This window comes from Saimiri boliviensis, chromosome 11 (genome assembly GCF_048565385.1).
Source record: "Saimiri boliviensis isolate mSaiBol1 chromosome 11, mSaiBol1.pri, whole genome shotgun sequence".
Classification (NCBI taxonomy): Eukaryota; Metazoa; Chordata; class Mammalia; order Primates; family Cebidae; genus Saimiri; species Saimiri boliviensis.
Genome location: NC_133459.1, coordinates 25,620,227 through 25,637,984, shown reverse-complemented (window position 1 = coordinate 25,637,984; position 17,758 = coordinate 25,620,227). Strand labels below are relative to the sequence as shown.

General features: G+C 46.7%; 1 protein-coding gene across 6 annotated transcripts in view; it reads right to left on the bottom strand.

Moving 5' to 3' along the window:
• Nucleotides 1–13,029: 13,029 nt before the first annotated feature.
• WDTC1 (WD and tetratricopeptide repeats 1) overlaps nucleotides 13,030–17,758 on the bottom strand; it is an 83,891-nt gene continuing 79,162 nt past the window's right edge. For 5 of the 6 annotated variants that reach the window (XM_010345903.3, XM_074380328.1, XM_039473565.2 and 2 more), the window contains 2 exons: nucleotides 16,404–16,596; nucleotides 13,030–15,097 (listed from right to left, as the gene is read on the bottom strand). In XM_010345903.3, the coding sequence (XP_010344205.1) occupies nucleotides 14,900–15,097; nucleotides 16,404–16,596 (391 nt within the window). In that variant the 3' untranslated portion in view covers nucleotides 13,030–14,899. The remainder of the gene's footprint in view (nucleotides 15,098–16,403; nucleotides 16,597–17,758) is intronic. The other variant, XM_039473566.2, reaches the window with a different exon arrangement.

The window sequence follows — 17,758 nt, the reverse complement described above, 5'->3', positions numbered from 1 at the left end:
GCGCCGCTGGTTCCCATGGCGTCACTTCCTGGAGATGGGGTCCACCCCGCTTGGCCTTCCCCCGGGAATCCGAGCCGCGTCCCTCTAGGCCCGACCAGCCCCGCCCGACTCCTGCGCCTGCCAGCCCTGAGGCTTTGCGGGTTGGCCCCGCGGGTGACTTCAGGCAGCTCGCACCCTAGCGCCGGAGACATACAAAGAACTCTGTAATTCAGTACGCTGAGGTCTCCTAGGTGGTGTGGTACAGTCGCTATTTATTGAGCACTTCTTAGGTGCCAAGCACTTGAAATGCATTGTTTCTAATCCCCATAAACTGATTAGACATCCAAATTAGGTGTTTCCTTCCTGTCACAAGTGAGAAATCGAGGCTCAAGAGGTGAGATGAGAGGCCACGATTCAAACCCAAGTCTTTATACCTCCCTTGCCCTGTTCATTCTGTGGCCTCTCACGAGGTAGTGGTAGCATAAAGGAAAGAGAGACTACAATTGTGTGTGTGCATGTATGTGTGTGTGTATTGTACATACCGGGAAGACTTGTTGGAAGATAGGATATTTGAGCTGAGTCTTGATGTTTGCCATGTGGCATGGGAGTGGGGGTATGGGTGCAGCGGTTCAAAGAAAGGAAGGCCGTGCAGAGCACTGTGTGCAGATGTGAATAGTTACTGGAGTAAAGCATAAGGCTTAGATGTGATCCGAACCCTTCATTGTACAAATGGGAAAACGAGCTCAGGGAAGTTAATTGTTTGAGGTCACGTACAACCATACTTACAGAGAAGCCAGGCTCAAATGTTGGCGCCTTCTGGCTTTTTTTTTTTTTTTGAGACAGACTCTTGTTCTGTCGCCAGGCGCCAGGCTGGAGTGCAGTGGCACGATCTTGGCTCACTGCAATCTCTGCCTTCTGGGTTCAAGCAATTCTCCTGCCTCAGCCTACCCCAGTAACTGGGACTACAGGCTTGCGCCACAGCGTCCAGCTAATTGTATTTTTTAGGAGAGACGGGGTTTCACCATGTTGGCCAGGATGGTCTCGATCTCTTGACCTCGTGATCCGCCTGCCTAGGCCTCCGAAAGTGCTGGGATTACAGGCGTAAGTCACCACGCCCAGCCAGCCTTCTGGCCTTTTAAAGGATGCCAAGACAGACAAAGGAAATGAAGTCTACTGGAGTGGGGGAGAGGGGAAGTAGGGGACAGCCCAATATCAGAAAGAGGGAAGGCTGCCACTAAAAATCAGTCTTAAAGGAAAAATAAAAATAAAAACAGTAATCAGGTAAAGGAAGGCATGGACAAATGCACTCAGGAAGTTAGGAGCTTCCCATTTGGGAAAGGTCCTTCTTCCATTGAATTGCCCTTCCTCAATGGTGATCTACGGAGAGCTTGTTGTCCTGTTTTTTAGCACCTAATATTTTCATGTTTCTTTGTTTTTTGTTTTTGTGAGAGATATCTGTCTCTGCTATGGAACTCTGAGGTCCTTGACTTCAATGTAGCTGGCACAGTTTCTGGTGTAGAGCATATGCTCACTAGATGTTTACTGATTTATTGAATGATTAAATAAATGGATGTTTTATAAAGACCTCCCAAATTCACAGGCGTGATAATGATTACAGTGGATTAGGAAATGATTTTAGTTTAGGTTGGGGGAGGGATAGCTCTGAAACCTATCAATCCTGTCAAAATTCTTTGAGCACATTTGTACCTCGCCTGTGACTTCTGTGCAGTGTGCGATCCTTGAAGGGCAACCACCAGCATCCAGCACAGGGTTTGGAACAGATTAGGTGTGTATTTTACAGTTGTTGAGAATAAATTACATTGCTTCTTGATTCAATCACTGTAGTTCACTGTAGTTATGTAGTCTCTTCTGGACCACAGGCCATGAGTAAGGTCTGTGCCTTAGACTTCTCTCTACCATGGCTGTCAACCCATAATTCTAGCACAGGGTTGCTGGGTGCGCTTTAAACATTTATTATACGTATTGATGAATAAACAACCAAAGTCAGTCTTTCAGGGTGTGCCACAAATTTGGTAGTACTAATACACGTACTACATTTAATCTGCCAACCTCCAATGGCTTCCCACAAAACCCTGCACCATCTGGACCATGCCCCTTCCTTATTACACTTATAGCCATCCTGGCCTTTTTTTCAGTTCTGCTCATGCACTTCTTCATATTTCAGGGACTTGGCACAACACTGTTCCCCTCTGCCTGAAATACTACTCCTGACTTAAAGTAGCTTTCATTCATTCTTCCAGTCTCAGATCAAATATCACTTTCTCAGAGAGCCCATCCCTGGCCTCCCAATCTAAATGAGAAAGCCCCTGTTAATCTCCTGCTCTCTTTCTTCATAGCTTCTTTGTAGCTATGTACTATTTGCCTCCCTCACTAGACTGGAAACTCTTTGAAGGTAGACTATATTTGTCTTACTCACAAATCTAAACCGAATGCCCAGTATAGTGCCTAGCACATGGTATTTGTTTAATCAATATTTGTTAAATGAAATGAAAAGCAAATACTTACAGGCTTGATATCATGCTGGTTACAGTCTGAAAGCAGGAACCTAGCTTGTTATCTGCTACCTCTTGGTGTCCCAAGCCTTTTTAATGGGCTTAGGTTGATGGGCACAGTGCTCAGGCAGAGGGTCAGACCAGAGAGCCCTGGCTTCCTTCCCTAAGATCCACATCATCCAATTCTTGGTCTAGGCAGCTGCAGAAACAGGGGCATGAGGAGGGCCAGGTACCTGGAGGTAGAAGCCAGTTCCTCTGGGACCTGTCTCCCAGGCTTGCCCCTCACCACAACCGATTCACAAGACCTTTTTTTAAAAAAAAATAATAATGGATTTATCCCTGCAGAACACCCCTTCTCACATATACACCTTGGTCCTCTCACCCAGTGTAAGAGTCTCCCTGGCCTGTGCCCTGGACTCCTCTGCTGTTGCTTCCTTATCACCCATAGACAGATGGGACATCTCTGTCAAAGATTAACATTTCCTTCCAGGCTCACAGGATCACAGCAGGGTCCTGGAGGAAGCTCCTGTTATGGTTGAGCTTGGGACAGGATTGATAGGTTTCAGAGCTATCCCTCCCCCAACACACACCCCAACCTAAAATAGGAATGACCATCTGGATCCACTTACGGGTTTGGCTAGGGAGGGAAGCATGCCAGAACTGAAACTGTCAAGCTGGGAAACCTTTGAGGGTAAGATGCTGCTTGTTTGAAGGGTGAGTTTGGGGCACTTCCTCTTTTGGTGGGAGTCAGAGCACTCCCTCAGTTGGCCCCATGTATAAAGTTCCCAGGACTCACAAATCTCCTCCCTCAGGCTATCGCACTCCTGGCATTCAAGGCCCCTTATGGTGCCCTCAAATCTTTCCAGCCTCATTTCCCACAGTCTCCTTTGGGACTTGTGTGGAATTAGCCTCACTGGCCTGTTTGCCCTTCACAGAACGAGCCTTGTGCTTCATACCTCGTGTGTTTGCTCACACCGTTCCCTCATCAGGGATGTCCTTCCTCTCCTCTTCTACACTACTTTCAAGGTTTCAGGCAAATGCTCCCTCTTTGCTCCCAGAGCACGAAGGCTGTGTTTCCACCTATTGAATATTCATGTGTACTTGCATTAGCATTAGCTGTTTACATGTCTGTTGCTCCCAAGAGACTGTGAACTCCTTGAGAAGGGGACTGACTGGATCTATTGGTCCTGTATCCAACCAAGCAACTGGCAGAGAGGAAGTGCTCAGGTAATGTCACTGGAGTTATTTGTTGACTGTAGACAGTCTCCTTAAGGGCTCTGGGGAAGAATCACCTCAATCCAGGGAAAGAGCCTGAGTCAGGGGCATGCTGCAGTGTATGTAGCATGAAGAAGGGCAGCATCCTCTCTTCTCCTCAGCTCCATCATTGCCCTCTCTGGCCCCTTGAAACCGGCTTCTCTCCATATGACTACAAACCTTCCCATGGTGGGGAGAAGATCAAGGGACCAACTCAATGCAAGAAACCATTTCAGAGCATACCCGCTGGCCCTTTAGACATCAGAGTTCACAAAACGACTTCCTTTTCCATTCCACTTTTTATTTTTCTTTTTTGAAATGGAGTCTCCTTTTGTTGCCCAGGTCACTGCAAACTCTGCCTCCCAGGTTCCAGTGATTCTCCTGCCTCAGCCTCCTCCTGAGTAGCTGGGACTATGGGTGTATGCCACCAAACCCAGCTAATTTTATTTTTTTCTGAGATGGAGTATGCTCTGTCACCCAAACTGGAATGCAGTGGTGCTATCTCGGCTCTCTGCAACCTCTGCCTACCAGGTTCAAGTGATTCTCCTGCTTCAGCCTCCCAAGTAGCTGGGACTAAAGGCATGTGCCATCATGTCTAGCATATTTTTGTATTTTGAGTAGAGACGGGTTTCACTGTGCTGGCCAGGCTGGTCTTGAACTCCTGACTTCAAGTGATTCACCTACCTCAGCCTCCCGAAGTGCTGAGATTATAGGCGTGAGCCACTGTGCCTGGCTCCAGCTAATTTTTGTATTTTTAGTAGAGATGAGGTTTCACCATATTGACCAGACTGGTCTTGAACTCCTGACCTCAAGTGATCCACCTGCTTCCGCCTCCTAAAGTGCTGGGATTACAGGTATGAGCCACCACACCCAGCCTCCATTCCATTTTATAGATGGGCTAGGTTACCCAAGGTTATAGAAAGCACAGCTAGGACCAGAATCTAAGTCTCTCACTTTGGGGTTCCCAGTACAGTAAAGCATGATGGCTACACATGTGGACTCAGGAGTCAGCCAGCTCAGTGTTTGAACTTTAGCCCTGTCAATGTCTGTCACACCTTGGGAAAGTAGCAGCACCTGTTAGGGCATCAGTTTCCTCCTCCCTAAAATGAGAAACAGGCTGTGTGCGGTGGTTCACGGCTGTAATCCCAACACTATGGGAGGCCAAGAGGAGAGGATTGGTCAGGAGTTAGGAGTTTGAGACCAGCCTGGGCAACATACCAAGACCTCATCTCTACTGAAAAAAAAAAAAAAAAAAAAAAAAAAAAAAAAGAATAAAAATTAGCTGAGCATGGTGGCACATGCCTGTAATTCCAGCTACTCAGGAGGATGGCTTGAGCCTGAGGGGCTGCAGAGGGCCATTATTAATTTCATCATCCAGGTATTAAGCCCAGTACCCACTAGTTATCTTTTCTGCTCCTCTCTCTCCTCCTACCCTCCGTCCTCCAGTAGACCCCAGTGTCTGTTGTCTCCTTCTTTGTGTCCATACATTATTATTATTGAGACGAAGTCTTGTTCTGTCACCTAGGCTGGAGTGCAGTGGCACAATCTTGGCTCACTGCAACCTCTGCCTCTTGGGTTCAAGCGATTCTCATGCTGCAGCCACCCAAGTATCTGGGTTACAGGTGTGCCCCACCATGCCTGGCTAATTTTTGTATTCTTAGTAGAGACGGGGTTTCACCATGATGACCTGGCTCGTGTTGAACTCCTGGCCTCAACTGATCCTCCTGCCTCAGCCTCCCAAAGTGCTCGGATTACCGGTGTGAGTCACTACACTTGGCCTGGTGATGACCCCTTTTAGGGCTTACTAGAGTGATGAGGGGAAGACTAGCATGAGAGTCTCTAAATCACTGTAAAATAGGTGTAAAGTATGGTCTCATTAGGACAAGGACTTTACATAAAAAAGAACTGGGTGGGAGCAAGAGGCTGACCAACCAAGTGGCACATTCCTTCTTGGGGCTGCCACCCCTGCCAGATATGTTAATATCCCTAGACCTGAGAAAGAACCTAGCACATGGTGGGGCACTGAATGATGGCAGAATATACTGGGGAGGACTCACATTTCACAGTCAAATCCAGTGTTCAGCAACCATGCACAATCCCTGTATTTGCTATTCCTCCAGATAATCTAGAGGCTCCAGGAAGGCAAGGAATATGTTGTGTACAATTTTATTAAGCCAGTGCCTGGCTCAATCCCCAGCACAGAGTAGGAGCTCAAAAGTATCATGGGCCAGGCATGGTGACTCATACCTGTAATAGCAGCACTTAGGGAGGCTGAGGCAGGAGGATCACTTGAGGCCAGGAGTTTGAGACCAACCTGGGCAATATGGGGAGACCCTGTATCTATTTAAGGAAAAAAAAAGTATTGTGACCTATTAAATTATAAGAAAATGGTTTAAAAAGAATTGTACTAGGCTGGGCATGATGGCTCATGCCTGTAATCTCATCACTTTGGGAAGCTGAGGCTGGTGGATCACCTGAGGTCAGGAGTTTGAGACCAGCCTGGCCAACATGGCAAAACTCCATCTCTACCAAAAATACAAACATTAGTTCAGCATGGCAGCACACGCCTGTAATCCCAACCACTCGGGAAGCTGAGGCAAGAGAACTGCTTGAATTTGGGTGGTGGAGGTTGCAGTGAGCCGAAATCGCACTCTGCACTCCAGCCTGGGCAACAGAGTGAGACTCCATAAAAAAAAAAAAAAAAAAAAAAAAAAAAAATTGGACTAGGCATTAGGGATCAGGGATCCAGTCCTGGCTTTGCTTCTAATCCACAAGGGGCCTCAGGCAAGCCCATCCCTTTTCTTGCCCCTCTTTGAAACTCAATGTCCCATCTGTACAATGTGGAGATGGAGCTACATCAGTGGTTCTCAGCTCTGGCTGTATATTAAAATGAACCTGGGATGATTTGAAACAATGGATGCCAGCCCAGGTCAGAAATGGAGCAAAACTCCCATGCTGTTCAATAGTGGGAGCACCTGTGAATAATAGCCAGTGCACTCCAGCGTGGGCAACAAAGCAAGACCCCATCTCTTAAAAAAAAAAAAAAAATTGGATGGATTCCTGGGCTCCACCTCAGACCAATTAAAACAGAATCTCTGGGTGGGTCATGGAAAGTTATAAAAGCATCCTGGGTTGATTCTGATTTACAGCTAGGGCTGACAGCCTCTGAACTAGGTGACTGCTCATCACCTTTTAAGTTCTGCAACAGTATTTGCGCATGCTCCTAAGCAGAAACAGGAGCAGCTCTCTGGGGCCACACTTGCCCTCCACAAACACAGAAGTCCCAATTTCCAATCTCTGCTTTACTATGGATTCACAGTATGGGCTCATCTGAGCCCCAGACTCTCTCATCAGCAGGGTTGGTGAACGCTTTGGATGAGTTACAGATGTGGACAATCTTTAAAAATGGAGTACTACTGATCTTTTTGCTGTCTCTGTAGTTTCACCTTTTCCAGGAAGTCATATGGTTGGAATCATACAGGATGTAGCCCATTCAGTCTGGCTTCTTTCACAAAGCAATAGGCATTTAAGTTTTATCCATTATCTTTTTGTGGCTTAATAGCTCATTTCCTTTTATCATGAATAATATTCCATTGTATGGCTGCATCAGTTTATCCATTCACCATTTTTTTTTTTTTTTTTTTTTTTTTTAATTGAGATGGAGTCTTGCTCTGTTACCCAGGCTGGAGTGCAGCCTGCATGATCTCCTCTCACCACAACCTCTGCCTCCCAGGTTCAAGCGATCCTCCTGCCTTGGCTTCCCAAGTAGCTAGGATGGCAGGCATGCGCCACCATACCTTGCTACTCTTTGTATTTTTAGTAGAGATGGGGTTTCATCATGTTGGCCAGGCTGGTCTCGACTTCCTGATCTCAAGTGATCTATGTGCTTCAGCCTCCTAAAGTGCTGGTATTATAGGCATGAGCCACTGCACCTGGCCTCCATTCACCTTTTGAGGGGCATCTTGGTTGCTTCTAGTTTTTGGCAATCATGAATAAAGCTGCTATAAACAATCATGTACAGGTTTTTACATGGTCATGTTTTCAGCTCCTTTAGGTAAATACAAGGAGAGTGACTGCTGCATTGTGTGGTAAGAGTATTTTTATCTTTGTAAGAAACTGCCAGACTGTCTTCCAAAGTGGCTGTATCATTTTGCATTTCCTCCAGCAATGAATGAGAGTTCCTGTTGCTCTACATCCTTGTCAGCATTTGCTGTGGACAGTTTTTTGGTTTAACATTTTAGTCATACTAGTACATGTGCAATGTGCAATGGTATCTCATTGTTTTAATTTGCAATTCCCTAATGACATGTTAAAAATCTTTTCATATGCTTATTAGTCACCTGTAAATCTTTGGTGAGGTGTTCAGATCTTTTGCCCATTTTAAAATTGGGTTGTTTCCATATTGTTGAGTTTTAAGAATTCTTTCTGTATTTTGGATACAAATCCTTTATCTGTGTTTTGCAAGTATTTTCTCTCATTCCTTGGCTTTTCTTTTCATTCTCTCCACTGTCTTTTTTTATTTTAATGAAGTCCAATTTACCAATTTTTTCTTTCATGGATTGAGGTTTTGGTGTTGTATCTAAAAACTCATACCCAAACCCAACAAAAGTAAGTGTCTGGGACTATAACTGGGATTATGTTAAAGCTATTGATCAAGTTGGATTGTTTTCCTATGTTATCTTCTAGAAGTTTCAGAGTTTTGAATTTTAAATGTAGGTCTGTCATCTGTTTTGAGTTAACTTTTATAAACAGTGTTAGTTCAGTGTTTAGATTTTTTTGCATTTGGATGTCCAATTGTTCCATCAGTTTGTTAAGACTGTCCTTTCTCCATTGAATTGACTTTACTGCCTTGTCAAAGATCAGTTGACTGTATTTGTGTGGGTCTATTTCTGGGTTCTCTATTTGTTTATTCTTTTGCCAATACCACACTGTCTTGATTATTGTAGCTTTATAGTAAGCCTTGAAGTCAGCAGCGTTAATCCTCTGAACCTCTGAATTTGTTTTTCGTTAAATATTATGTTGGATATTCTGGGTCTTTCTTCTTTTTCTCGATTTTTTTTTTGAGACAGTCTTGCTCTGTCACCAGGCACCAGGCTGGAGTGCAGTGGCGCAATCTTGGCTCACTGCAACCTCTGCCTCCCAGGTTCAAGCAATTCTCCTGCCTCGGCCTCCCGAGTAGCTGGGACTACAGGTGTGTGCCACCACGCCCAGCTAATTTTTGTATTTTTAAAAATAGAAACAAGGTTTCACCATGTTGGCCAGGATGGTCTTGATCTCTTGACCTCATGATCCGCCCACCTCAGCCTCCCAAAGTGCTGGGATTACAGGCCTGAGCCATGGTGCCCGGCATTTTTTCTCCATTTTAAATAAGAAGTTTATTAAACAACAAGATGCTTGACTTGAAGGGAAAACTATTTAGGATTTTTTTTAAAGGAGTAATTTATCCCTACTTAAAGACAGATTGCCCTACATGTAAGAGATATATACCAAAAAAAGTTATAAAATTGTCCTTGGTTTTACAATGATAAATGAAAAACATTAAAATTCTCCAACTGAATAAGCTTATTTTACTCTATTTTAACAACAAAAAAATGCAAGGATTTTTTTGTTGTTAAAATAGTGAGAGCAAAATAACTTATTGCAATATAAAGCAAAGAGTTGATTGAGCATGCCACTGATGGAGAAAGAGAGGTAATTTTCATAGAATCAGTATTTTTCCCCACGGGTATGTTTTGATTGACATCCACTTGATGTCAATCAAGTGGCCACTTGGCCATTTAATATTACAAAAAGCAATATGCTTGTGCACATACACCTGTTACTATGTACAATAAAGGAATGGGTAACGGAAAAATAAAAGAATAGAGAAAACTATACTATAGTAATTAATAGTCATAATATGGCGGAACCAAATTGCAGTTTTTTAATTGAGAATGTAATCTTGGTCTAAGAACAAAGTTCTAAAGTAAAGAAGCAGGTTCCGTTTTCAGTAGACACTTCTTGTCTGCTGCTGAAACACATCAATTGTATCTTCATCCTCCATTTCCAGCTGTGCAGGTGTGACTGTTTCATGGACTGGTTTCCTGTCAAACTAGAATCTGATCTGCCTCACTGACAACTCTGTTACTCACGATAGGCTTTAATTATTCTACTAAGTGGTATATGACTATTTTTTTTTTTTTTTTTTTTTTTGAGACGGAGTTTCGCTCTTGTTACCCAGGCTGGAGTGCAATGGCGCGATCTCGGCTCACCACAACCTCCGCCTCCTGGGTTCAGGCAATTCTCCTGCCTCAGCCTCCTGAGTAGCTGGGATTACAGGCACGCGCCACCATGCCCAGCTACTTTTTTGTATTTTTAGTAGAGACGGGGTTTCACCATGTTGACCAGGATGGTCTCGATCTCTTGACATTATGATCCACCCGCCTCGGCCTCCCAAAGTGCTGGGATTACAGGCTTGAGCCACCGCGCCCGGCCCTTTTTTTTTTTTTTTTTTTTTTTGAGATGGAGTCTTGTTCTGTTACCCAGGCTGGAATGCAGTGGCCCAGTCTAGGCTCACTGCAACCTCTGCCTCCTGGGTTCAAGTGATTTTCCTGTCTCATCCTCCCGAGTAACTGAGACTACAGGCACATACCACCACGCCAGGCTAATTTTTTGTATTTTCAGTAGAGACGGTGTTGGTCAGGTTGGCCTCGATCTCCTGCTCTCAAGTGATCCTCCCACCTTGGCCTCCCAAAGTGCTGAGATTATAGGTGTGAGCCACTGCACGCAGCCAGTATATGATTCTCAATCTTAAACTGCACCACAGAACCATCCTGCCCTATTACCTTCAAATTAATATGATTGTTGTTCTCAGTCTTGATTTCCTCCTTGGGCTTTTCATTGGCCATAGCGAATGCTGGAGTCTCCTCAGCTGCTGCTTCACAAATGAGGTACCAGGTCTGCACAGAATGAATGCGCACACAGCACCAGAAGGTGTGATCTGTGAAACTATTCTGGGTCTTCTACACTTTCATGTAAACTTTAGAATCAGTTGGTGATATTCACAAAATAACTTGCCGGGACTATGACCAGGATCACATCGAAGCTATAGATCAAGTTGAAAAGAACTGACATTCTAATATTGAGTCTTCCTGTCCGTGAACATGGACCATCTCTCCATTTATTTGATATTCCTTGATTTATCAGTTTTGTAGTTTCGCTCACACAAACCTTGTACATATGTTGTTTAGAGTTATTTCTAAGTAATTTTTGGGGGGGATGCTAATGAGGGCTGAATAGGTGGAGGACAAGGAAACTATTCTGTGTTACAATGTAATCGTGGATACAAGACATGCATTTGTTAAAACCAGAAAGAGTGAACCCTAATGTAAACTATGGACTTCAGTTATCATAATGTATCAAGATTGGCTCATTAATTGTAACAAATAACACACTAATGCAAGATGTTAATAACAGGGAAAATTGAGATGGGAAAAGAGGGGTATATGAAACTCACTATACTATCTGCTCAATTTTCTGTAAGCCTAAATCTGCTCTAAAAAGTAAAGGCTATTAACTTTTTGAAAAATGGAGTACCAACTCCAAATGAAAAGGAGCCCTTGGTAAAGTCTTCCAGTGCCCCCCTTGCCTACAGGATCAAGTCTATGGTCTCTCACCAGGCACAAGAAGTCCTTCACAATTTGACTGCCCCTCCAGTCTACCCTCTATAATCCGGCCAAATGGAATCACTCAAGGTTCATGAAGGAACCTGAGATTCTGCATTACTCTCTGGTCCGAACATTGTCCCTCCTTTGCCGGGTCTGGAAATGCCTTCAAGAAGCTTCTGCAGACTTTAATTTGGGTACACAGGGGAATAATACCAGCCCACAGTACCTGCTTTATAATACCACCTACTGTGTTTCTGGCAGGACCTCTCAGTAGTTTCAGTAGTGAAACTACCCACAGACTAAACCCCAGTTCCCAAACTGTACATCAAGGCACCTGAAGGCACCCACAGCAAATTCACAGGGGGCAAAGTAGGATATTTTGAGAGATACTCATCTTTGGTTAATGAGAGAACTGCTAGCTCAAGGTAGTTCATAGTTCCATTATTAGATTATGCTACAATCCTTTTGATTATGTCATCTTTAAGAAGCTGGGTTTTTAGTGGTTGTTGTGATAAAAAGCAAATGAAATTCAATGTGGGACAGGAAATGAAGGTGGCAGTGTCTGCTTTAATTAGAAAATTTAACAAGTTGTTCGCTGTACAATGGGCGGCATAGATCTCATTAGTAATTGCAGTTATTTAAGAATGAAGGCCAGGTGCAGTGGCTCATGCTTGTAATCCCAGCCCTTTGGGAGGCTGAGGCGGGTAGATCACCTGAGGTCAGGAGTTCAAGACCAGCCTGGCCAACATGGTGAAACCCCATCTGTACTTTAAAAAAAAAAAAAAAAAAATAGCTGGGCATGGTAGCCTGTGTCTGTAATCCCAGCTACTAGGAAGGCTGAGGCAGAAGAATCTCTTGAACCCAGGAGGTGGAGGTTGCAGTGAGCCCAGATCATGCCACTGCACTCCAGCCTGAGCAACAGAGCAAGACTCCATCTCAAAAAAAGAAAGAAATATTGTTTCTTCCAATTTAGATATATTTTTTAAATGGCAACTACCTTGTTAGGACACAAATATTTTTAAGTGATTTGGGCTTAATTACTTAATTAATTGAACTGTTAAGTATTTCTTTTGGCCTAGAGGTTCCATGAAAAAACTACTGAGATGGTAATGATGCTGTGAGCTAAGAAAGTTCAGGAACCTCTAGTCTAAGAGATCATCTAATCCAGGCAAAAAACTGCATATATGAAATCAATTTAGTGGGTTATAACTAGGATTTTTTTCCCCTAATAAAACAGAAAGGTAAGCAGAGCACATTGCATGTAGCAAGGGTAAATATTATTGTGTAAGACTTGTTCATTATACACACACACACATACACACACACACACACACACACGTAAGCATGTGTATATTGGGTCACAATGTAAAATGGTTTGAAAAACCACTAAGACTCCAAGCCCCTTATTTTACTGATGAGAAAACTGGAGAGTGAAAGCTGATGATTACAAATTACAGCCATGAAAGCTGGGCTCTGCACTCAGCCCTACTGGGCTGGGTGGCCACTGCTCACAGTGACCCTTCAAGGCTGGCCTCGCTCTGCCAAGTAGAGGTGTGGATACTCAAAGTCATATGCCCAGGTGCCCTCACTTTGATTCCAAGACCCATCTGTACCCCACAAATGCCACCAGCCACACCTAGAACAAAATGGTTTTAATCAATTGCGTCACCCTCACTCTCCTGGGAGCAGAGCAACAAAAAGGCTCGGCTCCTGCCCCCAGAGGACAGTAAGGCTTATGTGTCTCTCCATACTGCAGGGCCCAGACTGGGCAGGCAGGGGGTAGGAGGCAGGGAGTGGGGGTGGGAGGCAGGGAGGAAATGGCAGGTGGCTGGAACACAAGAAAGCAAAGGGGACCCAGCTGGTCCATGGGCCCCAGGGCCCAGCCCCAATACTCCTGCTTTCTCCTCCCTGGCTAGAGAAAGGTCACAGAGAAGAGACAGGGGAGCAAGTCCCAGCAGCAGGAGAAGCAGCAGCAGCTGTTTCCTTCACCAATAAATATACTTCATTACCAAGCTAGAGGAGAGGGGTGAGAAGAGGGACTGGGGTGGGAAGGAAGGGGGAGAAGCTGCCACCTGTGTTGCTGGGATTAAAGCAATGAGATGGTGCCAGACCCCCCACCACTATCCTCACCCTCCCCTTGTCTTCTTAAAACTGTGAAAAAGCTTTTAACATGGCCCTCCTGTCTCTAGGGCTGCTCTGAAGCCTGACTGAGAGGAGGCACCTGGCAGAGACAGGGGCTGAGGGAGGGAGGGAGGGAGTAGGAGGAGGGAGTAGAGGGAGAGGAGAAGGGAGGTTGCTTTTTTTCCCCAGGGGCTGCAGCTGGAGGGCTGGAGCCAAGTAAGCACTGAGGGGAAGCAGGGAGGGAGAGAGAAGGAAGGACAACCAACTACTTGGAGCAGCTGGAGCTAACAGCCAGGGGGCAGAGGGGAGGGAGGCCTGGTGAGTGGTGGGTTCATCGCTGCATCCAGTGTAAAGCTTGTAAAGCTTGGGGCTGCTAGGGAGGAAGGGAGGGGCTGAGTAAGGGACTTTCCAATCTGAGTAGCTCAGGAGACCCACCCCTCTACCCTCAGAGCAGCAGGGGACAGAGAAAAGCCATCACTTCTTTGGTCTTTGTGGCGGCTCAGCATAAGGGTGGGAAGGAGGGCAAAAAGGGCAGAGAAGGGTCCTTAGCAGGAAGCGCCACCTCAGCAGAGTAGGCCTGGCTGGGAGCTCTGGCAGAAAGGTCACAGTGAGGCTGAGGAGCGCCCAAGAGGAGAATGGCCATAGTGCAGAAGTGCTGGCATGGATGGGTGGGGTAGGGTACAGTGCCCCACCCTCTGCCAGGGCCCTTGGAAAAGGCAGAGCGCCCAGAGGTGGCCAGTGAGAGTAGGATCAGGGCCAGAGCTAGTGGCCAGGAGAGGAGTGAGGCTGCTCCACTGCGACCTCAGCAGGTGGCCTGGTCTTGCCTACTCCAGGGCTCCCATCCTTCCTTTTGCTTCTTCTCTAACACTGGTGGCTCTGGAGGGAGGGTGGGACCCATCCTTTTTCAAAACCTTTCTTAAAAACCACAGGGGAGCTAGCCTTGCAGGCTAGGGAGCAAGAATGGCAACAGGCCAAGGCGAGCCCTTACCAATTGGGAATCCCACTCCCTCTCCTGCTGCCAGCTGAAGGGCAGGACAGTCCCTGAAGACAGTTCAGCTTGTTCCTTCCCACCTGAGGCAGAAGGGGTTTTGAGGCAGGCGAGAGCCCTCCAGGGACATGGAAGCAGGAGGTGGGGGGGGGCATATGGAAAGGTGTCCTCTCCTGCTTTTTGCTCAGGGCTGGGGATAGTCAGGGGACAATCAGCCCAAGAGTCTGAAAACCAGCAAGTTGCAGCAACCTTCACCCCCAATGCCAAACTAACAAACAAAACAGGAGAAATGAAAAAATGGGGGGTGGGGAGGACAAATCAAAACAGAACCCCCTGACCTCCTGCCCAGGGTGGAGGGTCCAGCCAGTAGCAGGGGTTGGAGACCAGAGCTGGAGGGTCTAGCTGGGCCGGCACTGCACCTGGCCCTCGGAGCTGTCCTCATCATCAGAGGCCCCAGCACCCCCACTGCTCAGGCCTGTGATCCGGTAGCCCATGTTGAGCAGCATCACCTCCAACGGGTCCGCATTCATGCGTCGCTGGTTGGCCTGTGAAGCACCCTCCATATCTTCCACGACTCGGCCTGTGAGGTCTTCACTCTGGTGGAGAAAGGGGCAACATATGTGGGGCTCAAGGAGGGGGAAGACACCAGGATACATGCATAGGGTCGGGGGAGGGAAATACCCAGACTAAACTATCCACTGGGGGAGGTACATGTACATTCAAGGAGGTGTATATGAGTGGAGGGAAACACACAATCTTGGTTACATATTGTTGGTGCTCACAGTGGAATATATGTGGGGGGACATGCCACATCAGGATATACAGGCAGCTTGTAACATGCTGGGATATATATGGGAGACAGTACACATCAGGATATGTTGGACACACATACTGGGATACCTGGGGCAAAGGGCAGATACAACTTCCCCACCCCCTTCTGTTTTGTTTCCTCGACAATTTTCCCTTCATCTTTCTTTCTCCTTTCCCTTCAAGGGGGAATCCTACAGGGGTCCTCTCTTTAAAAGTCACAGCAAATTATCTTGGGAATCAGACATACCACTTGACTTTTGTTTTGCTAGGTGGTAAGAGGGAGGCAGTAGGGCAGAGGGGAAGGGGAGGCACCAAGCCAGCTTCCCTGGTTATCCACACTGGGAGTAGAGGGGACTACACTGTTCTAAGTGTCCTTGTGGGCTGGACACTTCACAGACATCGCTTCTTTACTCCTCACCACAACCTTTCAAGGTGGTACTGTGATTCCCATTCCCAATCTGCAGATGATTAAAAGCCTGGGTCAGAGCTGGTGAAATCTCTCAGCAGCAAGTGAGGAGACTGGATTCAAACTTAGGCCTACTGGATGCCGAAGCGCGCATAGTTCCCTTGTGACCAGGGCCTCTGCACAGCTTCTGGTGAACTGCCACTGCATTTGGAGCTTCCAGAACCTGAGGACACAGCCTTGGGACCCAGGGGAACAGCTTACTTTTTTTTTTTTTTTTTTTTTGAGGAGTTTCACTCTTGTTACCCAGGCTGGAGTGCAATGGTGCGATCTCGGCTCACTGCAACCTCCGTCTCCTGGGTTCAGGCAATTCTCCTGCCTCAGCCTCCTGAGTAGCTGGGATTACAGGCATGCGCCACCATGCCCAGCTAATTTTCCGTATTTTTAGTAGAGACGGGGTTTCACCGTATTGACCAGGATGGTCTCGATCTCTTGACCTCATGATCCATCCACCTTGGCCTCCCAAAGTGTTGGGATTACGGGCGTGAGGCACCGCGCCCGGCCCAGCTTACTCTTCTTAGCAGCTTTCTCATTTCTCTTCCAAGCTCTAGCAGGCTCCACTGGAGGCTTTCCACAGAGTCCCTGCCCACCTCTCTGCTTGGCTTTGGTCACCATGCCTGCACCCTCACCTCTGGTCGGGGGTTCCAGAGCCGCACAACAGGATCGATGCCGCTGGTGGCCAGGAAGCAGTAGCTGGGGTGTGGCTGCAGGCAGTTGACAATGGACTCATCCCCTTGGAGCACACGGACCAGGTTGGTCGTCTCCTTTTCCCAGATGAAGAAGGAGCCATCGTCAGAGCCACTGACGATATACTGAGCATTGCTGGCGGGGGGGCAAAGGGCAGGGAGGTCAGGTGGGGTACTGCCCTACAGCCTCAAGTAGAGGCTGCATGGCCTAGGTAAAGGGGGAATAAGAAATCTACAGCTACTCAGTCCCCCACATGCTGGGGTCTGCACTTGACCCAGAACTCCATGTATATAGCAGTCCTCTCCAGACTGCAGAGCCCTGGTCACTGGTCTCTTAAACCCAGGGCCAGCGACTGCCTGGATTTCTCCAAGACAGTCTCCCACAAAGTTCACTGTTACCTCCTTGGGCCAGGACCATCTTACATCTCTCAGGTCTCTAAAATACCCCGTTCTAAGCCTTCCCTGAGCAATTTCAGGCTTCTGACATCCAGACTCTCAAATCCTACAGGACACCTCTAGGATACTACAGCCCCTTACATACCACTGGCATTTAGAGGGCATCTGGATGGAGAGAGTCTTTTTTTTCTTAGAGACAGGATCTCTAAGTACTGGCTGGAGTGCAGTGGCATGATCACAGCTCACTGTGGCCTTAATTGGTCCTCCCATGTCAGCCTCCTGAACAGCTGGGACTATAGGTGTATGTCACCACACCCAGATAATTTTTAAATTTTTTTGTAGAGATGGGGGTCTATGCTGTCCAGGCTGGTCTCAAACTCCTGGGCTCAAGCAGTCCTACTGCTTCAGCCTTCCCAAGTGCTGGGATTACAGGCATGAGCCACTGTGATCAGCCTATGGAGAGATTCCTGATTCATGTTCATGTGTCTCACCTACCCAAAGAAAGTGCAGCTACAAATGAGGGGTGGGGGTGATGGTGTCTGAAACACAGAGTTTGTCTCTCAGTACCCAGGGCAGTTTTAAGGCACAACAGATGTGCCAAGATTCCTAGCCTTGGAGGGCTGGTGCCTCATACTCCCAAGCAGAGGGAGGCTCCTTGAATGCAGATAAAGAAACCAAGCTCTGGACCATGCAGACAGAGGAAGAAGGAGGTGGGAGATAAAGAAGCAGTCCAGGCACTGTGCTGGAGGTTCTATTTGGATTATATTATTAGTCCCTGTTATGGCCTCATAGGTGGGTATGGCAGGTTGGTCATTTCACAGATGAAAAACCTGAGGCTGACAAAAGTGAAGCCATTTGCCCAAGGGTACAGGGGCAGAGCAGGGATTTGAGATTCTTCTCTA